This window comes from Lates calcarifer, linkage group LG6 (assembly GCF_001640805.2).
Source record: "Lates calcarifer isolate ASB-BC8 linkage group LG6, TLL_Latcal_v3, whole genome shotgun sequence".
In the NCBI taxonomy this organism is placed as follows: domain Eukaryota; kingdom Metazoa; phylum Chordata; class Actinopteri; family Centropomidae; genus Lates; species Lates calcarifer.
Window position 1 is genome coordinate 8,414,979 of NC_066838.1, and position 24,795 is coordinate 8,439,773.

The 24,795-nt window shown below is 40.1% G+C and overlaps 1 protein-coding gene across 2 annotated transcripts in view; it reads left to right on the forward strand.

Annotated features, from left to right (window-relative positions):
* Positions 1-24,795, forward strand: part of prkar2aa (protein kinase, cAMP-dependent, regulatory, type II, alpha A) — a 43,046-nt gene that overhangs the window by 15,335 nt on the left and 2,916 nt on the right. For both annotated transcript variants that reach the window (XM_018675086.2, XM_018675087.2), the window contains exons 3-10: positions 13,598-13,633; positions 18,035-18,171; positions 19,412-19,518; positions 22,459-22,600; positions 23,073-23,174; positions 23,630-23,704; positions 23,847-23,912; positions 24,385-24,523. In XM_018675086.2, the coding sequence (XP_018530602.1) occupies positions 13,598-13,633; positions 18,035-18,171; positions 19,412-19,518; positions 22,459-22,600; positions 23,073-23,174; positions 23,630-23,704; positions 23,847-23,912; positions 24,385-24,523 (804 nt within the window). The remainder of the gene's footprint in view (positions 1-13,597; positions 13,634-18,034; positions 18,172-19,411; positions 19,519-22,458; positions 22,601-23,072; positions 23,175-23,629; positions 23,705-23,846; positions 23,913-24,384; positions 24,524-24,795) is intronic.

A 24,795-nucleotide genomic window follows, 5' to 3' on the forward strand; every position in this document is an offset into this window, starting at 1 on the left:
CATGACAGTCGTTCACACAAGTCTATTATGGAAAAAAAGCTGAACACACACAGCTCGGGTACAAAAAAAAGTGGATGTCCATGTAGTTCCGTGAGTTGGATGTATAAGGCTTTGTTTGCATGATATCCAGAATAAATGTATAAACTTGCAGTTACGTGCTTCGAGTTCTTGGGTGCTTCATGGGTTATTGAAGAAGTTTGGTGCAAATATTTTTGATTGGTGCTTTGGGCTTTGGACTGTCGGTCAGATAAAACCAGCAATTTGGATACATCACATGGCCTGTGGGAAATTATAAATTATAATAATATATAATTATAATACTATAATTATTTATAGGAGTTATTATTATTTTCTAACATATTTTTCTAATTACTTTTCTAACATTTTCTAGATAAAATGATTGATCCGTTAATGGAGTAAGAACTAGCAGATTGATTGATAATGAAGGGAATCATTAGTTGATCTCCCACTGTTTATGACATGTTGAAGCAGAGACATTGATAAACATAGGAAAGGACAAACGGTCAGGTCAGGCTTAAAGTGAAAACCTGGTGACACTGGGAAAGGGTTAATACCAATGCAGCTATAAACACGACAGGGTTACTTCCTTTTAAGGACTTAAGTCTTATGGAGAGTGGGTAGAGGGGAAGAGAGAGGGTGAGATAGTGGGAAAGTGAGTGAGACCGATATTAGGCAAAGCAAAAGAGAGAGAGAGATAGAAAGAAAGAACAAGAGACAGTTTTTGTGGGAGGGAATTGGACAGAGTTAGATAATGGGAAAGGTAAAGAGGGTGAGGAGGGAGTTGCATGGTGGGAAACAGAGACTGAAACAGAAACAGTGCAGACCGTGAGAATAATGGTGGAGAGAGGAAGCTCGATGACATAGAGGAGGGAGGTATAGGCTGTGAGAGCCGATGAGAGAGACTGTTTTCTTGGCAAGGATGGAGAGAAGGAATGAGGCAGGCTCAACCAGAGAACAAAAAGATGCATAATGGTTACAGTAAAAATGAGAAAGCAAACACAAAACTGTAGAGAGAGAGAGGAAAGGGGCAAACAAAGAGGGACAGGCAAGGGGGCACTGAGAGAGCAACACAAGAGAAGGAGTAATAGAAAAATGTGGAATAATGTACGCTAGGGCTGCATGATTCTGGAAAAAATGAGAATCACAATTTTTTGCTTAGAAGTGAGATCATGATTCTCCCCCACAATTTTTTTTCAACATGTTTTTTGCACTAATTTACCCGATACCCAAGGAAGCGGAACAGAAAATATAATGGTGCCTGATACAGGACAGGCCATATCTTTAAGAGTACCATCTAGACCTACTCTATAGGGAAAGTGCCTTGAGATAACTTCTGTTGTGTCGCTATATTAAAAAAATAGGATTGAACTGAATTGAAGGTTCAGCTAAGTGATAGTTGATCGAGTCTGTAGGCTTGTCAGGTATGGTAATAAACTGTGTAAGGTTCTAAGGCTGCCCCCTAAGTGTTGACTATTGGATACATTAGTCAGGAGTACCCTGATCTGACTCACAGAATGTCAGTGGACAAGTTGTTAAACTTTTTTTTAGCTACCTCAGAATTCACACACAGAGCACTGCAGGAGCAAGAGGCTGTAAACTTTACAACCACATCTTGTCTTAAAATGACCAAAGCACAGAACTAACTTTACAGTTAATGAAAACAGAGGGCAGAACAACAGCACGATGCAAGCAGTGTGACTCGCTCTGACTCTCCACACTCCAGTGAGTGTAGAGAGTCAGATCGCATAGAGCTCTGAATCAAGATTGCGATTTTAATCCGATTAATCGTGCAGCTCTAATGTATGCAAAGCATTGTTTGATGGGGAAAGGCAGCATGATGGAGTAGAGGAAAAGTCAGGACAGACAGGGTGAAAAAAATTGACAAATAAAGTGCTCCATTATGGAGACAAGCTATTATTTGAGTAATCTAATGGACCTCTGCTATTCATCTGTCACAGAGGAAACCCTAAGTGTGTGTCTGTGTGTATGGTTTGTAGGCATCCCTGTGTGTATTTTGGTGGTATATGTAGAATACAGGTATTATTTTTGTGTGTGTACATTTGTGTAATTATATATTTCCCTTACCCAGTGTTGGTGATACCTTGTAACTGTGTATGTCTTTTTACAACTTCTGTGTAATAAATTCAACATTCAAACAAGTTCTCACTACTGTAAATCATAGAGCTGAGAAACTGTACATTGCAACAGCAAGCTTGCTAATTTAACTCGTGTATGTTCTCCTCATGTTTATCCTCTGTGTGAGATGGGTGCCATGATGGGAGACATATTGTACTTTATTTTCAAAGGTATAATTTCTGTTTGTCCAATATGCAACATTTTGGCTGATCACAGTGCCTTAACATATTCAGCTACACTGTTGTGTTTTTGTCTCAGGGCCACGCAGTCCACTCAATTCTGCTTAGAAATTCATGTGAAAACCCATTTAATTCACTAAGACTTGTGTAGTAAACCACTACCTTTACCCAGTTAATATTACACTTGACGTGGCTCCCACTTTTCAGAGCAGCTCTGATTTAAGATTTTTTGATCTTTGTTGAGTCATTTGTCACAAGGGTTAAACCGTGATTATTTTGAAAATGAATCTATGGTATTGTGTCAGCTCTATGACATTTGATGTAAAGTTGACAACCACAGCTCTTCAGGCAGCTCCACTGAACTTTGTGCCAAAGTAGTTGCTATAATTTTCCCTGCTTGTTTTAAGATTTCAACTGGTGAAAATAAGGCCAGAGGCTTTTCCTCTGTTAGTTCTATTCTATCGCCATCCACATCAGCTTGTAATATTTCTTAACGGTCTACATAGCAGTGATGTGTCATCTATTTTTCCAGCTGACTCTCATATGATACAAACAGTTGCTGGCATGAAACAGCCAGTACTAATTACACACTGTAATCACGATGAAGGAAAACTTCACCTCAAAGCACAGTCCCATTGATGTTATCCAAAATACAGTTAGAATATTCAGCATTTTGAGTGTGTGCTCAATCCATTCGGTAAGGCCCCAATTTGCTGGAGGCAGTAATTGACATGTTGTTTGACACTCATAATTTGTGTCTGGTGTGACGCACTGCAACCAGCAGACCTGATACGTCAGCAGCCCTGATACCTGCCTTGCACTACATATTTTACCCAGAACAACACAAAAGATGTCACAGGGTTCATTATGTGCTGTCTGCCTCCTCTCTAAATACTGTGATAATTATTGGAAGACTAGTTTTGTCCATATTTGTTACACTTTAATTTTAACTTCAATTTACAGAAATACATGTAAACACTGTTTTCGGGTAGGAAGTCTCAGTTAAAGAAAGCAGTGATAGATTGTGATGGTATTGTATCTGTTTATGAATCAGACTAGGTGTGTATTTGTCTCCCTCCTCTGCATTCTGTTCCTCTGCTTTTTATTATGCATCTCTCCACATATACTGCTAGTTTGCAGTCTGCATGCGAAATTGTGCAATTGTATGTAAATTTGTATAACTTCTGTAGTGCAGACATTATGTGTTTTTTGATTAGATTTCCATATTAGCTTGGTATTGTGGTGTAAGCTGTAGAGCCTAGAGTTACTGCTGCTTAGGTCAGCAATTCAGTACACATTGACTGCTGACATATAGAGTCGGACTACATATATCTTCTCTGGGGAGGAGGACGTGCATGAACAGGATTTATGTTTCTTCCTCTCTGTATAGGTCTTTGGAAGAGGTAAAACAAGGCAGAAGGAAAAAATGAGGAGAGAGATTTGGAAAGATGAAAGATTATTGTATTCTGTATTTTATATATATATATATATATATATATATATATATATATATATATTATTGATAACAGATCATGATGGAAAAGCAGTACTCAGTTGGCAGAAGGTGAGGCACTGATCAACCCAGACTCTTGGAAAGTTATGCCACAATTACGTTTGCAACAACTGTAGACTTCAACAGTAATTGATATGCTGTTCTGAAGGGAAAATATTAATTATCTTCTTTTTGTTTATTGTATTTATTTCAGTCAGCCACTGTTGAATATAGCAGAGGAAACACTGCCACAAAATCCTCTCTCCTCACTAGCTGTATGTGTGCATTTTGAAGGCATGGTTCTGGAGGGATTTATATACGTGGGTGTGCAGTAGGAGACTGGAGCTGATGATGTGCTTTATTGTGTCTGCTTTTGAGATTGAATTGTTGTGTGTCTTCCATCTCTTCTGTGTGTGTGTATGAGGTTGCTCATGTATCTTGTATTTTATGTGTTTGGCTCTACCAGCATTTCTGTGCACCCAAGTGCATGATTGAGCCGCTGTGTGTGTCCATCTGCGTATGTTTGTGTGAGTGCGTGCCAGCAGAGACTGAGAGTGACGTTCAAGGGTGCAAGCTCTGGAGGAGAGGCACGTGAGGGAAGCTCCCTGCTCCACATCTGACCCTGCTGTTATCAATCATGCCTTGAGAGGAGGATAGGGAGAGAGGAAGAGGCATGAGGCTGAGGGGAGAGCAGGAAAGGAGATGGAGAGAGTGGGAGGATAGAAGAGGAACAGATGGTGGGGGCTGCTGCCGAGGAAGAAAAATATGGGGAAAAATGGAGAGATACTGTAGGTGAGGGGAGAGAATAGGGAGTAGTCAAAGGAAGGGTGGCTAATAAGACTGTTTGTTACTTTAATGAATCATTTAAATACAAGTTAAAAAAGAACAAAGGAATACCTGTAAACTAGTCAGTCATTATTTAACACCAAGCTAATCAAGGAGCTACATTTTTGTATTTCCTATAACACATAAAGACGCGCTACCTAAACAAACTGAAAAACGACAACTCTCACTGGTATAAAACTAAGAAGTGGTGTTTAATCTTTGCAGATTGTGCTTATTTGTTGGCATAAACTTTTAAAGTTTCAGTAAATAAAAGTTGTCACATTGCCCTTGACTGTGTCTGAGAATCAGAGAAAAATGAAAGAAAAATAAACAACTGGAGAACTTGTCAGTTGCCCCCTGATGCTCGAAATGGACACAAATTGGCCATTTAGGTGACAGAAATGTCACTGAGTCAGCTGCTGAAGCAATGGGAGAGCGCCTCCTCTCCTCACAGGCCTATGCTTATGATATTTACTAAAATGAGTTATTCTCACAAGGGCATCTGTGTATGTCTGTATTGAAATTAAAGAGTTGGGAAGGACATGTAATGCAACAAATGAATAGTCAGGCACCATTCATAGTTATCATGACTATTTTCAGTGATGGGCTGAAAAACTGCCAGTAGCACACCCATCCCTAAACAAGATCCAGCCCGTCACTATTTTATTCTGCCAAATTCATTCTGTTGAATAGATTAAAGACTCCAAATGGTGGTTGACTTGCTGCCAAAGTGGCTAATGTAATGGACAGACTTGTCCTCCTAAAAGCCAAAATTTTCCTGCATTCAACTGTTTCTATTCCAGGAAACAGAGTGGTAAAAGGGAAACCAGGAGGTGCGAGCAGCAACAGGTGGGAGGACAAATAACAGACCTGTTCAAATTGAGTTTATGTTGCCTTTTTTCTTTTAACTCTCCCACTTGAAAGACAGCCGTTGCCTCCACAGTTTAGGTTAAGGTCTATTTAATCCTTACTGACTGTGTCGCCAGATCTGTCTTTCTGACATGAGTTTTTCTTTGTTTGTTCCCTTCTGTCTCATCCATCTTAGCAGTCTAACAGCTCTGTAGCCATTTTGTTAATGCAAAAAAACAGAAAAATGTAAAATATTGAAATTTCTGAAGCACAGTAGCCACGTTCATGCTTTAGTCTCCCCTCTAGCTAACTGGTTGATGTATTGACGGACCAAGCAGACAGAAAGTCACACACTGAGAATGGCTGTAAGAGAAATCAATGGAAAACACCAGGCAGGGACAGATGAATTTTTCCCTTATTCACTTATTCACTCAGCGGGCTCTCTCTCTCTCTCTCTCTCTCTCTCTCTCTCTCTCTCCTCTCTCTCTCTCTCTCTCTCTCTCTCTCTCTCTCTCTCTCATTCTCTGCTTCACTGATTATCTCTCTCCCTCTTCGTTTGTGTTTGTTTCACTACATTTTTTTTGAATCAACAGTTATCACATGCTATAGTCATCCCTTTATCCTCTTATCCTGTGTCTGACTGTTTATCTGCCTCTCTGTATACATATAACACATCTCTAGCCAGTTTGCTTTCTGTTTATCTTTCCCTCCCGTTTTCCTTAATCTCTCTCCTTTCTCTGTCTATATCAACAGGCATATACGGTAGCCTACTACTCATCACTGCCATCATATTGACATTTGCGTCATGTCTTTTTTCCTCCTCTTTTTCTCACTCTTCCTGTCTATTTGTTGTTGTTGTTTTTTTTTCATTTCGCAATAGTTCTCGCTCTGTCAACCCTTCTGGTCTGTCTTTTTGTTTCTCCCCCTCTGGTTCTCCCTCTGTCCTCCCCTCTCTTTTTCTCTTCCCCTCTATGTCTCTCTTCTCTCCATCTGTTAATGCCATTATGGCAGTGAGTGGGTGTATAGGGAGGGATGGAGAGAGATAGAAAGAGAATGTGGAATGGAGTGGGGGGTGAAAGGAAGGATGGGAAAAGGAGGGATGATCTGCCACTTGTTACAAGCTGGATAGAGGAGAAGGGGGGTGGTGGATGTTGGATGAGAAGCGAGAGGAGGGAGGGTGAAGGGGGTAGCGTTGTTATGGTGATGAGATCGTCTTTGTGTTAGGTTGCCAAGGCAACTTCAGGCATACACTTGATACAGCCACCATCACCACCACCCCCAACACCCCCCCAGCCACATGACTGTAGGGAGAGCACTTCACACATTGCACACTCAGACTTGCGCACCCACACATCGAAACACACACAAGCACGTGCACACACACAATTTTATTATGTCCACCTGCTCTTAACAGACAAAACTGCATTTTACATGACCGATGGAGACAATACATGATTCATTTTCAAGTTGGTTAGACCACTGGGACTGAACACGTGTTGATCAGGCAAGTTTGTTTCTGCTTTTGGTTGAAAATAGCTCCAAAAAATAAGTTGCACAACGAAAACTAAAATTATTAGCTGGTGTCCTGTTTTCTTGATTTTTATTTATTTCCCCACAATCATAGTGCTAGTGTGTGTGTGGGTGACTCATTAGTTGCCTGATATATACCTAGGTAGAGTTTGAGAGTCAAAGACTGTGAGGTAAGCCAAACATAACAAAAAATGTAGAACCAAGGCAGGAAAACCTCACAACTATAAAATTACATTGTCGTGTAGGGTACATAACAATATAAAAACTTTAAAAAAAAGAAGAGTATGACAACAAATACCTACAACAATATAAATGTGTACATACAGAGCAAGATACTGACTACAACTGAGTATAACAAATAGAAGTAAGATATGTGGCTTTATACCTCTTCACTGAAACACAGCAGGTCTGTGTTCCCATGAATGACTTGCTTTATTTGGGTGCATGTGTAGATCTTCATTTCTCTCTCTCTCTCTCTCTCTCCTCTCTCTCTCTCTCTCTCTCCTCTCTCTCTCTCTCTCTCTCTCTCTCTCTCTCTCTGTGTGTGTTGTGTCTGTGTCTGTGTCTGTGTGTGTCTGTGTGTGTGTTTTTGTTGGTCTTTGTGCCTCTTTGCTGCGCTACCCACAGCGATCTGACCTGTTCATGAGTTTGACTTGGATCAAAACAAATCATTTTAAGCATTTTGGAATGTGTTCTCCCAGTAGGTGGTTATGTTGCAGATAATAGAGTTTTAGAGGGAAGGGGGGGGTTGTGTTGAAGGAAACACAGAAAAGTGGAATTAGGGGAGGATAAAAATCGAGGTCTCTGCAATGATCATTCTCATTATTTTTCCAGGTGGTGTTGTCATGATTCCTATGAATGAACCTTGGTGGTGTGACATGTTTCATTCTATTTATCACAAATTGTTATACTCTGCCAATATACTCTTATTTTCTGCCAACTATTTCTAGATACAGATATAAGATTCCTCCCTTTCTGTCCCTGATGCCTGTTCTTAGCCTCCACCCATTTTCTTTGAGAGAGGACAGGAAATGAGAGGAGAGAGGGAGAGACAAGGAGTAACATGTAACAAAGGTCCTTGTCCAGATAAACACAGTGGATGTTGCGATTTGTGGTTTCTGCCTTAACCTCTAGGCCACCAGGTTGCCCCAAACCCTGCACTGTGATCTTTGTCTGTTTTAAGTCCACTGTTTCCCTCTCTGTGGTGCATCTGGCAATACTTAAGGTTTTACCAACTCATGGGTTACAAAACAGAAAAGATGTTACCATAGAAAGGTAAAGAGGTAAATTAAATAAAGTCCAAAAAAGCCACAAAACACCCCCAAAAAACATTTGTTAAAGAGGAAAAAATTTGAATTAGTTCATGTGAAAGGATACATACTATAATGCATTTTTGGCTCTGAAGGAGGAAAACATGTTTATGTATAAATGGAAATCATGGGGAGTATGCCTCAGGGAATAGTTAACCAATGAGTAATGGCCAGAAGGTTCAGTGATGTTAAAGGATGTTATGTTTTAGGACACATGACTCATTCATTCTCCCGTGAAAATTTTTTGCCATTTCCCCATTTATGCAATTGCTTGTTCTGTGTAGAACATAGACGTTTGGAGTGTTGATGTCATTTCCACTAGCTTCCCGGTCATGTCTTTTCTTTATTGTATCTTTTCTTCACATGCTCTTATTTTTGTTTGTGTGCCAGAGACAGGGAGGTCAGTGGTTGAGGTCAGGTCCAGAACTGTAATCTGGTAGCAGAGGCACTGGTTGTATCTCATTTGTGTTGCCACGAAGACATGTAAACATAATGCAATTTACCAGGCACAATAGCCATAATTTTGGCGCCACATGGCTTGGCTGGGCTGGCATTAGTATAGAGCACAACAAGACACATGGGAGGAAATCTGTGTATAAATAGCAGATTTCATTACTATTTGGGAAGAAACCTCAGTGCAGTATTCATTCAAACACAAATTTGTCATTGACAATAAACATTAACAATAAAAGTAGAGGTGTTTCTGTTATGGTTGTCATTGCTTTGACATTGTTGGTCATTCATATTGGTATTACATATAAGTTCTACACTTAAATATGTTAGATGTCAGCCAAGAAAATCCAGTTTCTTAACTGAGGCTGAAGGCCTGTTGTGTAAGCATGATGCTGGCTGCCTGTTAAACTACCAGTGTTAATAACCTTACTATGCACCATCATTAAACAGGAAACTACTTAGTTTTCCTTATTATTCTTATGGAAAGTCATTTTGTATCTGTGAAAATTGTAATTAGCAACAAAAGGCATTACAATTAAAGACAACTTAATCCTCCATTGTACACCAAAATGACAGTGATACAGCAGTCATATATATCTGTTAACTATGGCTGTTGTTTGTTGGTCATAACCTGTGTAAAACATTCAAATGGAAAATGTATCAGGCAGTACACTCTAGTCTCAGTCATCTTGTTACAGAATGATCTGTGTCTTGAGGTTAAAGAGACACAGAAAAAATCAGAAGCAAGAGAGAAGATGGAGGCAGGGAGAGGAGTTGTGAAGCTTTGGGAGCAATACGGGGGAGGAAGGCCTGTTCCTTTGAGACTAAAAGGGCGAGGTATACAATAAATGACAAAGAGGGGGGAGTTAGAGGAACAGATAATAGTGTTGAACTCATGGATGTGTATTACTACTACTTACACCATATTCCTGTTGTAGAAAGAGGGGGAAATTGACACAGAAGGTAAGGTGCACAAGAAGAGTCATGCTGATGGATAGTTAAGTCTACTCTGTTAATATGATTCAGCAACTTGTGATAGAATCTAAGTGATACACTGTATGTTTTATTGTATTCACTATGAACAGACAAAAATATTTTTATATTCTTAAGAGCAGTCACATTGTAACTGTAATAGGTAGAAGGATCTCTTGTAGCCTTACCACAGTGCTGGTTATACCCTCCAAGTACTTAAATGAGGTTTAAGTAAAAGAAAGAGGTAAAGGGAGACAAGGACTCACAGGTCAAAGAACTGGCTCAGTTGCTACTCTTTTTCTGCTCTATCTGGGCTGTGGCTGGTGGGTTTGTCTGCCAGTCTTGTTGGTAGGCAATCAAACATGGCTTGATTGCTTTCCATCCTTAAAAATCAATTGAGTCGTTAAAAATGAAAGCTATTCAATCTTCAAGTCCTGCCCTGAGATGCAACCTTCAGATGCATAGTTATAGACATAATTGCAGATGCATGGACTGAATGAAAAAGAAAGAGTGCAGAGCTTTTATGAGCACAGTGAGGCAGAGTGAAAAATAAACTTTTTTGTAAGTACTGTCAAAATTACTCTTTGGGTTACCACATGCAAATGGCACATCTGAACCACACTACGAGGAAGACCCACGACATTTCCACACATTTCCTCAATAGAATGAGAGAACTGAGAGATTACATACAGTGTATAGAGGCACCCTAACAGGCTGCCGTTTAATAGAGCCATGGTTTTGCTTTGATTTGATTGGTTAATGGTTAGAATGTATTCTTGCCTGCAGGGAAATCATTATTTTCCATGGACAAGTTTAACTGGCGTTTGACACTTTTTGGGTGTTAACTCATTTGGCAGTAGTCGTGTTAAACAACATTAAAGCCTTTTATGTGGGCAGGCAGAATGAGGGCTCAGGATAGGTAAGGCAGATGCCAGAATAGTCTGAATGTGTGGTATGTATGCGAGGGTTAACACATACATACAAATAGAGTTAAAATGCAGAAGTCACTCCCCTTTGATTTTTCCTGTGTGCTGTAAAAAAATGAACTCCTTTCAACCAGTGACAAGAATGTTCTAGCTAATTCTCTTAAAGAAAGAGAAGCATTTTTTTTTTTTTTTTTGCAACTCTTCATCTTTCTGATGCTACAAATGTTTGTGCAGCAGTAGCTGAGACCATCCTGTGGCTTGATATGTGTTAAGTGATAGTAAGAGTGATCTCCACGGAGAGTAGAGTGTTAAACTCTGTCCATCTCTCCCCGGTGACCGGGGGAAAGTGGTGTGTATGTGTGAGTTTCCCCCAGGCTCCCGTCTTCACAGTCTAGATCTAATGGGCTCTGACAGGATGGTAATAAGGTAGCAATGGACACACACTGTGTGTGTGTGTATGTGTGTGGCAACAGTGAACTATGTCCATGCTGGCTAGTAACAGCCCAGTGTTAGAAAGCAGGTGTTTAGGGCCCTGACCTCACCCTCTGTGTGCGTAGATTAACACCCTGTTGCACACAGACACACACATTCACAAGGACACACGCACACACTACGCAGAAGCCCAAGGTCAGAATGCCCCTATAGACAACACAAATGTTGCATGAGGCTAGAATCCATCCACACAGAATGCAGACACACACCATGTTGACTGCTCAACCATACACACGGACACACACTTTGTTTCTCCATCAGTCATACAGTTTATTCTCCCACTTTATTAGTCCTGATCATAGACTGTGTATGGCCTTGATGCATTCATATCCAGCAGTGTCCTTACTGATGTCTAGTTTTGAATGCACTGCACTGAAATCATGAAAGACCAGAAATTAAACTAAATTGCATCCGCTTTTTTCCAGGAAGCATCCTCTGCCTTGCAAAGGATGTCATTCCCGTGTTTGGTTCACTGTTGCAAACATTAGGCCAACGCCTGAAATTTCAATGGTGGAGCTGTTGCCATGTGGGCTCAACACCAGCAAGAGAAAGGAAGTGGTCGCTCTCCATTAGCCTGGATTAGTGGCCTGAAATGGATGGATGGAACTAGACTTTTTAACAGCATAGAAATAGTTACCCACTATCCTAAAGAATAAAAATACATATGCCAGGAAACAGTTTGCATTGGGTGTTGGTATTTTTGCCTTATAATACTTAGTTGTGTTATGGCTAGGAGTAGGTTTGGGTTAGGCTGTTAATCAGCTTAGTATCCTGATTGCAGACATATCAATATACATGGAATATTCTGGATATTTCCCACTGACCCATTACTAATCATTACTGTCATAACAGGATAATAAATTTAGGTTATATTGCTATTCTTCCCAGGCTAATATTGTCTCTCACCTGTTATATTTGGATCTCACATAATCAGTGTATTAACTCTTCTGGCCTAGTGTAACAGGCACACAGCATTCTCATGAGCCAACACTTAAATAGATTAGAATCTCGAATAATATTTGAGTCTTAATGGGAGTATAAACACATTCATTGGCTCAATGTTTGCATTCTGAATGAGCTAAACAGTGTGATCAGCCATGATCTTCTGTTATGAAAGACATTTAATTTTTCAATTACAGGGTCTGACCTAGATTCCAGGTCTGAATGAGCAGCAGCAGGGGCGAGCTGTGCTTTTTACAGAGATATATCATGCATTTGATGATATTTTACTTTATTTGAATATATTTGTAATACTGGTAATCTCTCTGGCAGAGGGGGTTAGAGATCAGGGTCGGCTGTTTAACAGCTCTCTTGGTTCTGTGTTTTTGCTTGAGGAGACACTCCATTTTGGCAGGTGTGAGTCCTTGAATACTGAATTTTAAAGCAGCGAGATATCACATGTACCGTTCTGGTTGCTCAAGAACGTTAACAGTGTCCCAGCAGCATCTGTGTATCCAAACAGTGAACTGCAACAGCTTGAGGCTGTTGAGGGTACACTGGAACAGACAGATCTGCTTGCCAAGTCAAAACGTAAACAAATGGAAACCTCTTCCGTTTCTCCATTTGTAGATAAAAATAGGACACCTGTGAACATTTGAGGAAAGAAATGTGTTTCTTGTTCAGACAGCTTAATTGATTAGATGTAACTGTTGGCATTATGGTGTAATGAAGCTACAGTGTAATGGATTTAATACGAGCATAACTATCACCACCCTCTGATTCTTTGTCTTTCCTAATACATTATTCCTTATAAATATTTTACTGGTAAACATGTAACTATGAGGGCTCTTATTAAGATATTTGTTAATCCACTCATATCTGTTTGGCTTCAGGCAATCATAGTGTGATTATAGCTGCTGAGTTTGATTATGTTTTGTTTTATTAGTTTTCAGTTTGCTGTCTTGAAACAAGTTTCCTCCCATTTGTTGGAGGGAAAGTGTGTGTATGTGTTTGTGTGTGTGTGTGTCTGATGATAATGCCCAAGGCTGTAACCACTGCTTACAGTAGTATTCATATGTATGAATAAAATATTAACTTAACAATACTGAAAATACTTTACTTTATCTCTCAATTCATCTCTTAGCTCACATTTTCTTTTGTGGTTACGCTCCATCTCTCTGTTTTTCCTCAGGTCCGTCAGTCTTAAAGCATGTCCTACTTTTGTTGCTTTTATCTGTTTGACTGTCTGTATCTTTCTCTCTCCAATACTGGCTGTCACTCTGATTCACTGTCTGCTTTTTTGTCCCTCTTTCCTTTTCTAAATCCCCCTCATTCACTTCAGTTATTGTTATGAACACCGTCTGTTCAGAGCAGATAATGGTAATGAGGATTTTAAAGCAATCGCAAAATCGTATTAAATGTCATTATGTAAAAACAATAATGTTAATTTTGCCTCTCCCTCTCTTCCCACAGCTCCACCACCCAGCAGATTCAACAGGAGAGTGTCAGGTAAGATGTGTGAGCGTGTGTGTATGTGTTTGACGTCACGTCCCTTAAGTGTAATCCACACCCTGGACAGTATTGCATACATCACTGCCTAAGTGGCTCACCTGCAGCTTGTGTGTGCGTTATTGTGTGTGTCATGCATGTAAAACACTGTTGAGACTGTGGCAGACTTACTGATTTGTGTCCATCTCTGTCAATGTGAGTGCATTTGTGTACATGTCATGCATGTAAAACATAGAGTTAAGAAGTGCCCCTGTGGTGTGTTTTGGGTTTTATGTGTCTGCGCTGTCTCTGTTTCTGTGTTGGCGTCTGTGATCTTGTGTGTGTGCGGTGCTCTTGTTTTCTCACGCCCCATCTAGTGTTTACATATGAGTAAATGAATGTCGTCAGCCGTCACAGAGTGCTGCACTTTGATTAAGCTCTGGGTGTGTCAACTGATGTTTATCTTTATTGCTGTCCTACTGTCCTGTCATTGTCGACCTTGCTGTCTATACCAGTTTCTTAAAGGTTGTTGAGTGTGTTCATTTGTACACGTTGACAACTTAAATGTGCTGTTGTGTAGCTGAATCGTTAAGTTGTAGTTCCATGTTGCTATGATGTGGTGTACAAAGTGGTTTGAAGCCAGGTTGGGCATTTGAAGAAATTTCTTTGATTGATCAATTTGCAATTAATCTTATTTTTATGCTGAAAAATGCCTATCAAATGCAGAAAATAGGCTACCAAAGAAGGTTTGTTTTCCTCAATGAAATCTTTACTCCAAAAAGAAATTATGGTTCAACACCAATTCTCTTAAACAAAACCTTCTAAGTTGAACTAACAGAGATCAAAACAAAAAAGATATGCACCGCTCATAAAAGCAGCAGAGCCTAAGGCTCCCAGTCAAACCTAACAAGTTAGCAAGCTACGGTGCTCGTCATAAACACAATTGAGTCTTTTAGACATAGACAAAAAAGTTATCACTGGCATTGAAATGTTTACAATGACCTTCAGTATTCCTTAGCTCAGAATGGTCCCAAACATTGCCCAAAGACAGACAAAAGCTCTGTGTGGTGTGCTCCGTTTTCATGGACCCATTCACTTGCGAGTGTTTCTGTATACTTTCAGTTACACTGAGCTTTTTTTTTTTTTTTTTTAATAACTAAGTGTACAATAGGGTTAAGTCAAGTCAAGTCAAGTCAATTTTATTTATATAGTGCCAATTCACAACAGAAGTTATCTCGAGGCACTGTACATACAGAGCAGGTCTAGACTGTACTCTTTATCTTATAAAATTTACAGAGAGAGACCCAAGAGATCCCACCATGAGCAAGCACTAGGTGACTGTGGCAAGGAAAACCTGCCTTCTAAGAGGCAGAGACCTCAAGCAGAACCGGTGTATTGTCAGTGTATTCAAACTCACTAAATATATTTGGGACTTCTAAAGGAACAGTTTATTTGTAGTATCTCTGAAAGTACATGTTCTGTTGATAAAAGAAGCAGTTCATTAGCTTGTTTCTCATATGGACTATAGGAAACAAGCAGTACATTTAAACAGTATTAGAGACTATATTTTCCCAGACAAAAAAGTCTTTAATATATGAAATGATAATGTATCAACATTTTGGCATTGTGCAAGAAGTAGCTCATAATGATGGACCTACAAAGACTTAACAGCCAAATCTACAGCTCCTCTGGGCTTTATGGAGCTTTATAATGAATTTCCTTATTAAGCTGTCTGGACCACAATTTTACTGTGTTGGTTCACTCTCACTGCTCTCATAGTGTCACTTTTGGCTGCAGCAGGCAATCATGTTCAACGAAAAAGCTCCAGAAACCCACTGTACACTACCTGCTTAGCACCAAAATGTACACAGACACAGTTGATAACTAGCTGGTGAACCACAGTAGCTATAAAGACCCAGATGCACAGATCAGGCACAACATTGAAACCACTTGCATAATATTGCATAGGCTCTGACCCATCAGGGCATGCAAATGGGACCTCTGGGGGTGTCCTGTGGTGTCTGGCATTGGAATTTTGGCAGCTGATCATTTTGGTCTTGTGGGTTGTAGGGTGGGCCCTCCAACATGTGGCTTGTTCTGGTGCATCCCACAGGTGTTCAATCAGATTTGGGATTTGGAAGCTAGGTCAACGCCTTGGGCTCTTTGTCTTGTTCCTTGAGCCATTCCTGAGCTGTTTTTGTGGTGTGGTGGGAGCGCCATCCTGTTGGGGGAGGCCCCTGCCATTGGGGAGTGTGTTTGCCATGGGGAGGTGTGCTTAGTCTACAACAATGTTAAATTGGGTGGCATATACAGTAATTGTTGGATTTTAAATAAGCAACTGTTTGCTAACTAATTTACCATATCAACTTAAAAGAGATGTCTCTGTTGTGTTCACAAGTTGTTTCAGCTGCCCCCAGGGGACCAATAAAAACCTGGTATTGCAGGTTTAAGATAAGAAAACGTAATTCCACAGGATAGCCAAAATCAGGCTTTACTTTACTCCTGCAGCGCACGCACATACTCTGGTAGCCAATGAAAAAATAATCTGAATCCAGGAAGACAGTATCTCAATTTGTAGACAAGACAGGTCAAGGGAAAGTTGTCAACATTACACAGGCTAATGCTTTAAATATTTACAGGTCCTTCAAAAAATCCTCCATTGCTTAGATATCCAAATGTTGAGGATGCCAAACTTATAAAGTATTTTGAGGAGAATTAATTATTGATGACAGATGGAGGGGGAAAAGCTGCACGCTCCTGTCAAAAAGAAGGACAGCGTCCATGTCATTAGAAATCAGTGTTTTCTTAAATCAGGAACAAAAGGACACAACCATATCAACATTTTATTTTCTTTGGCTGAAAATGTGGAAATGATAACTAGATTACATATTTGCATTAGATTTGATCACACTGCCTCATTACAAATGAACTGGGGCTTGTTAACAAAAAACATGTAGACTCACAAGTACCATGTTTATTGAGCGGTGTTTTGGTATCCTGTCAACCTGCCAGGGGCAGATTGAGGTTTTGGCAGCATGAGGGAAACAAAGCAAATGTGATTCCAGCAACTTAAGCTAAACATGATGAACCTGCCTGCACTTTCTGCCTTATCTGAATTGTGTTCATACCAGTGAAGAAGCTGAATACTTGTACTAACACCAGTGTCTTCTTACTCATAACCCCTGAGTTTTGTAGTTGCATCCTGTTTTTTTGGTTTAGATTACATTCTCTCTCCTAATTAACTAATAACTGCATCACATTCTGGTTTAGACTCACATTATAACTGCTTTTTGTGTAGTCCATTCTATTAATCTGCCAGATCAAGCTGAACTAAAGGAGTTAATACACTGGCACAGAGGTCACACTGTTCCAAACATGATTGGTATGAATGTTTAGAGATAAGATGTTACTCTCATGATCGCACAAACATTTCCATGTGGTAAATGTCATGTGAGAAGTGTAGTGAAGAGTGTGTTCCTATAGAGTTGGAGGAAACACAGATACATAGTGACAACTTGAAATGACCTTGTCATTGTTTGTCTTCCAGTGTGGTAAAATATGTCGCTGTGCATGTGTCATTTCCTCACTTCTGGGCTCCTTCAGTGTTCTGTAGTAATGATGTCCCCTCTTCCCTTCCCCTGCAGGCCATCGCCTCATTTTGTGTTATACAATATCATCTTCTCTGCTTTGTGCCGGTGCTTGTGTAACATCTTACCTTTCCTCATACTCTGTGTTCTGTGTGTGTGTAAAAATGTTTAACTAAAATGAGGTGGATACAGTGTTTTTGTGTCTTTTCTCTGTGTTAGCATCTTTGTGGGTTTTTTTTGCTAGTCTGCTTGTGTGTGTTGAAAACATAACACGCTACTTTGACCCTATTAGCATAATTTGCATCTTGTGTCCACTTGTTCAAGACGTGATTTAACTGTCACATTAAAAAACATTAAAGATGTCTGTCAATATGTTGGGTATCTGTTGTGTGGAATCTGCAGAGGTTGTATTCAGATCAGTGTAGAATCAGTGATCCCACAGCCTTGTCTGCCTAAAGTGCAAGTTAATGGAAAAACAACCTGCCCAACCTGAGTCATATGATTAAAAACACATTGTAATATTATCACATGAAATGAATGTCAGTCTGTCCTTCAGTACTGGTTATCCACCAGTATAGTGGTTGCGTATTTTTACATGAGCTCCCTGCAGCCTGTTGGCTTGCTTCTAGCAGTAGTTTCTTTGTTTTCTGTTTTATCCTTGTCAGGGTTATTTGTAATTTTTGAGTGGGGGCTTATTGCACTTACATTTGATTGTGATTGTGACTTAATTCAAGTCAGTAGAATATTTTCTCACCTGGATTCTCATCTGTCTAATTACAGTGTAATCACACAGGACATGCAATGTGTAAAGTGAGTTTACATGTCTTCCCTCCAGTGTGTGCGGAGGCGTTCAACCCAGACGAGGACGACGAGGACACGGAGCCCAGAGTGGTTCACCCAAAAACAGATGAACAGCGCTGCAGACTGCAGGAGGCCTGCCGAGACATCCTACTCTTCAAAACACTAGATCAGGTAACTAAAAATTAGGAACACACAGGAAGATACATGTATACAGACACATAGCAGTGCAGAAACATGAACATGAAGTATCTTAGTTAAGTGTTGAGCATCCAGAAAAGCTTCATTGCTCATTGGCATAGATTATACTATTGTCTGATCTGATGAGAGCCTCATCAAACCATTCAGTGACCCATCATGCCCTTCATGAAAGCATCTGCATTCATTAATTTTCTTCACTGACATATTAACATTTTTCCTGTGATTTGTCACCTGAATGTAGATCCACACATATAAAAGTCACATCTACATTCATTAATCCTACACTGAGTGACCAGAACAATGGAAACAATACAATACAATACAGTACAGTAGCCCTACAAATAATACTGCTTCAAATAGAGTTCTTGTTAAAAATATCACACATTTCATAAAAGTAGTATTTATGGCCGAACTGTAGCATTGGGGTTTTATTCTGATCATTCAGATTACTTTGCTCTCCTTAGGAACCACACTTAGAAGCAGCTGCTCGTGGGGCAAGTCAGGTGATTAACTGCATAAGAAAAAGGACAAAGAAACTCTTGTTTGACATCTTTGTGTGTGTACATTGTATCATGAACCAGTGCAATGTCTAGTCAGCTCAATCTGCTTCCCTTCAGAGATGTCCATGCTATAATGCTGTGATTATGTGCTTGATTTTTGTTGGTGTAGTAAAACTACTCAGCTGAAACCCTCCTATATTTGGGCAGCAGTCGATTATCTGGCCTGTTTTCTAGAAAGCAGTTCCAAAAATCTCTGCGTGTGATGTCACTATACTTGATTTATACAGGTTTGTTTTGGCTGAGAGGATATGCTTTAAAATTAGATTATTTTAAAAACTTTATCTGTTCCCTTTGTGGACCCTGTAGTACTTGTCATCTTCTATGATAAATTCATGACATTATGATGGACTCAAACCCCAGAGATACGATATCGTCCTGAAATTGCATATCCTGTTAAAACATAGAGAAAGTGTCATGATATGAAAAAAATGCACCCTGTCCTTTCCCTTGTGTACTTTATCTCCCTGCTGGGATAAATAAATTTCATCTCGTCTCCCCTCAGGAGTAGCACTCACATGAGCTAGACAGCATCTTGAGCTGCTAGTTCAAATCCACACACATACACACACACACACACACAAACATTTCCACACTTACTCCCTGTTTCTTTGCTTCATCTTTGTCTGATGTCCTCCCTCTCGTCCCCCATCTAGGAGCAATTCTCGGAGGTGCTGGACGCCATGTTTGAGTTACGGGTTCAGCCCCAGGAGCACGTCATCGATCAGGGAGACGATGGAGACAACTTCTACGTCATAGAGAGGTAGGAGGCAGGCAACCTTGTTGGGTCATTAAAGCTGCGTCAATTTGTTTATTCAAATACTGCAAGTTTATTTTGGTGAGCTTAGATGACTGAAAGGCTAGAGATGGGAATGTTTTACAGCACAGATGTTGCCAAAAAAACTGTGACCAAGGCTAGGATGACGCCTGTATGCATATTTTGTATTTACTACTTAAGTATGTATTAACTCAGGTCTTTGGTTTTGTTTGAGGTTGTACTTTGTGGCAGGCTTGCATTAAATTGCATTGTATGGAAAAGAGCGCATTTACATACACAGGGGAATAGAAATACTACAGTGCACTCAAATACAACACCATCAGTTACAGGTTTAAAATTTGCCATACGGGTGAATCTTAGAGTGTCAGTAACAATTAAAAGTTTATAATTACAGAGCTGTTGTACTTAAATGCAGTGAGTAATTGTAGGGAAAATAGCGTTGACCACTAAAAAGATTTGGAACCTGTTTGCTGGTCTTTAGACTGGGGTTAGGTTTCATTAGATTGTTGATTATGGTTGGTCTGTATGTCCGTATTGTACCCATGAAGGCCACATGTGTAATTTTCCTCCTATGTTGCTAATGTAAACTCCTGCAATGCACACAGGTCTTTACAAGGCAGGTTTTATTGGCCAGGGGTGGGAATACAGTGTTATGTTGCAGGAGTAGTTAATTGGATCTCCTCACTCGTGATATGAAAAACTGACACATTTTTGACTGTTAAAAAAAAAAAAAAAAACTATAAATATGCATTAAGCTGCAGGCGGTTGTGTTAATTACAGCAATAACATTCCCAGGTCCTTGTAGTGTTAAAAAGGTGAAATGAAAACAATTGTAGGTTGAATGTTGAGTTTATTATTTTAAAATAATGGAGGGAACTTTGATAAGCACCTCCATCATAGTTCCTGAGACTACACTGTGCTGAGAGTAATTAACATTTCTTTGTTCCCCAGTCAAAGTAGAGGTGGTTACTTGATGTCCGTTTCTGACCTCAGCCACCAAAGAGAGAACAGACCTACCAGTGTTTGGCTAGTGGCTGGTCATTGTTTATCCCACCGCAGCTTCTAGTCATTCTTGGCATAGCACATATCAGTTCAGCACAGTGGTTAAGCTCCACTTGTTGTGTGCTATCTTTCCATCTGCATACACACTGTCTAACACAGCGTGCTCCAGTACATGAGACATGCGATGACCTTTGAGATCAGCACGCCTGCCTGGTCATATACTATCCCAGGGTTTTCCCTGGCCTGTTAAAAGCGTAGGTGGTAGCTAATGTCATCAGCAGGGTGGGGTGTGAGCATGGACACACACAGAGATGGAGGGATAAACTGAAAAGAAAAAGAAAAGCAGGAAAGAAAACAGGACCGAGTAACACATTGTTTAAATGTTTCCTATTTAAATTTCTTATTATGACATTAAACATTATATACAGTACATCTCCTCTACATTCCTGTAGGCGTAGCCATCACACATTTCACACATTTCTCTCTATGGTCAGCTGACTCAAACATGATAAATTTTGACAATTTGATCAGGCATAAAAGGAGACTGGAAGCATAACTGAACCCTCCAAGCATTTAATTGATCTGTGTACTACTATGTATAAAGACCACCCTTCACATTCAAACCTGAACAATCATCTTCAGAGGCTTTGAAGAAAGGAAGGAACTGGAATTCACTCAGAAGCCCTCAGGGACAAGGAGTAAATATATAATGGGAGGACTGGTGTGTTAATGATGTGAAAAGGATCATTGTGGTTCTCAGTTGTGATTGGCTAAAGGACATTTTATAACACTGAAAGGTCTTAGTTGTTTACAAACTCATTGTGAAATTCATTCCCCCAAGACAGCTGTCTTTTTACATGTGTCTTAAGAGGTTAAAATCACTGAAGGCGCTGCCTAAGGGTTGACTAGGCAGTGAAAAAATCATGCAACACATCCTCTCAGTGCAGGAAGTAACATCCATTTTTCCTCTGGATGTAAAGGCATACACCTTCAAAATACACCAGTCTTGTTGTTTTTTTTTTTTTAAAAAAACTCTCGTTAACTTTAGAAAAGAGTATGAATCCAAAATTCTGTCAACTTCAGCTTGAACTTGAATTGATCATGGCTGAATTAGCTTTTTTTTAAGAAGTAAAAATGGCTATTAAAATAATCTTGGCCCTGGATGACCTGGACATAAGCAGATTTAATGTGTGAAACTTCAGTCAGTGATTACAGCTCTCACTCCTACTTAGTCTCTTTAATATAATCTTTAAAATAGTGTGTAGATGGTCTCGGTAAACTGTCCTCAGTTAACGGACAACACAAGTGATCATCGTCCCCATCATCATGGTAATCCAGTCAAACTAAATAATACTTAATACTCCACCAGCAACAAGGGTATTAGCCGGACTACTCAGCCAATGGGAGGACAGGCTATCTTTGAAAATGACTGGTTAATCCTGGTGAGCAACAACGTTGCAAATTACCTTCCCCAGGTTTAATCCTTGCACAGAAAGAGAAAGAGAGGCAGGAGGGAGACAGAGCTGCTCTGCTCAAGTATTACTCTCTATCAGCAACGTAGAGAGCTATGACAAACACTTGTGATACTGTACATAGAGACATAAAATAATTTTTACTTGTATACAGCTGCTTTAATAGAAATATGCATGTAACTATACACAATAGTGCACACACCCAGTGTGCCAGACTAACAGGGTCATGTCCAGCGGCTACAGATCATCTCTAATTGGATGTCTATTTAAACCAGTCAGTGGGTCAATAAACAAAACACTGGTCACCTCTTAAAATTTGGCTCCATTAAATACGTCAATAAATATTTTTGTTCCCTTTTGGATTTAATTCTCATGTCTCTTTGCTGTTTATTTGTTTTTGTTTTTTTGTTTTTTTCTCCTCCCAACTCTCCGACTCTGTCTCTCTCTCCAGGGGTGTGTATGACATCGTGGTATCGGGAACATGCGTGGGTCAGTATGACAATAAGGGCAGCTTCGGGGAGCTGGCACTCATGTACAACACGCCACGTGCCGCCACCATTATCGCCACCCAGGAGGGGGCACTATGGGGACTGGTGAGAACATCCAAACACAAGCATACACACAAACAACTAAAGTAGACAGTGGGATGTGTGATACTCTGGTGCATTCTTAGTGTATCTGCTAATAATCATGAGTTGATGTTAAGACCACACTATCATTGTTTTCTGTTTCAATCAATACCACATTTTTATCAGTCAGTTTCTAACTCCAAGTATCACCTTTTTTACATTTCAAAGTTCACTTTTAAATACTTTTCCCTTCTAGTAGTCTAATAAGGATCGCATATTGAGCAGGTCACGCACAGTTTCAGTTACCATACACATTACATTGAGTGTTGATGCTCAGACATGTTAAGAATGGAGCCCTGCTATCTATGAATGGAGCCCATGTGCTGCTCTGCTGCAGCTCCTCCCTGTGGTCGATGAGAGGAGGACCAGCAACAGACACAGTCTGAGAGAATATGCTTTCAGGAGGTGTTTGTTTACTTGTGTTTGTTTTCCCTAGGACCGTGCCACATTTCGTAGACTCATTGTGAAGAACAATGCCAAGAAGAGGAGGATGTACGAGTCGTTCATTGAGTCTGTGCCCTTACTCAAATCACTGGAGGTGAGTTTGATGGTTGTAATACTCTCACTGGCTCCAGCAGTTTTTGCGTAGGTTCTTTCTTTCTTTCTTTCTTTCTTTCTTTTTTTCTTTCTTTCTTTCTTTCTTTCTTTTAATCCCATTATAAACATATTATACTTGAGGGTAGCCATCTAGCTAACAGCAGGACTCCAGCAAGCTGGCAATGGAAATAGTTGAGAATGGATAAAGTTCTGGTCTACACTCACTAAGAAGGGGTATTTTTTTAATTCTGACACTGAGGTGTGGTGAACGGTCAACCCAGGCAAGAGCAGAGGGGAGAAGATGAGGGGACTGAGTAAGGGAAGGCTGAACTAAAGGAGTTTACATAGCCATAATCTGCCTGTATTCAGTCAAATGATTCTCTCTGCTCCGACAGCTTCTCTCATTATTTCTCTTCTCTCAACCTCCCTGTTTTTCTCCCTCTTTCCTCCCTCCAGGCGACAGAGAGGATGAAGATAGTGGACGTATTAGGAGCGAAGCAGTTTTCAGATGGTGAGCGCATCATCACACAGGTAAGACACAGATATAGCTGATACGGTTTCATAGAGGTAGAGCATGACTGTAGCACTGAAATGCATTGGGTTTCCACATTTCTATACAATACATAATTATTTCTCAGAACATTGATAACTTGTCTGTTTTCGTTCTTTTCAGGGAGACAAGGCTGACTGTTTCTACATTGTAGAATCTGGGGAGGTCAAGATCATGATGAAGAGTAAAGTAAGATGCTTCTCAGCTTTCTCATTTCTCCACTGCACCACATTTTTAATTAAAGATTTTACTGTGACTGGGAATTTATTTCATATTATCATCATTCATATCATTCATATTCTGCTGCTGTAATTAAGGCCCAATTGGTAAAAAGATTACTTAAATGAAATGCTGAAAAAATTACTCTGAGGCTTTTTAATATTCTAAAAGTGTTTTTGTTGGCTCAGGAATATGCATCAGTATAACAGTGGATTTATTCTTCTCCCAGGTAGTTTATGTGGAGAAGATGTTGACAGTGACAACCCACACTCCCCATTAAAAACTACCAGAGAACTAAAGTGTTTCTGGGTTTTGCCTAGCAACAGTGGGATTCACAATAGTCTGCATCAGCTGCTGAGTGCTTCTCGCTGGGGGGGAAAGAATGAGGCACTCAGTGTTTCCTAACCTTTAATCCTTTCCTCTCCTGTCCCCCTCCCGGCAGACGAAGGCGGACCATGCAGACAATGCGGAGGTGGAGATAACGCGCTGTAACAGGGGTCAGTACTTTGGGGAGCTGGCCTTGGTCACTAACAAGCCCCGGGCCGCCTCGGCCTACGCAGTCGGCAATGTCAAGTGTTTGGGTAAGACGAAATACACTCCGCCGCACTCGTTAAACCCATTTGTCTGTTTTGACGCTAATGCTGATCACAAGAAAACTGATAATGAAGTTGGATGTGTATGTTAAGTAGCTTTGCTTCCACCAGTGTCGGGGAATGTGATGTCTGAAGTTAAGGTACTTATGTGAACATCTCTGCATGATTGTAGCATCTTTCTAATTGTTCTGTGTTACTTCCAGGGAGTTTGCACATCATTAAAAGATTGAATAAATCCAGGGTGTACAGTTTAACTTAAT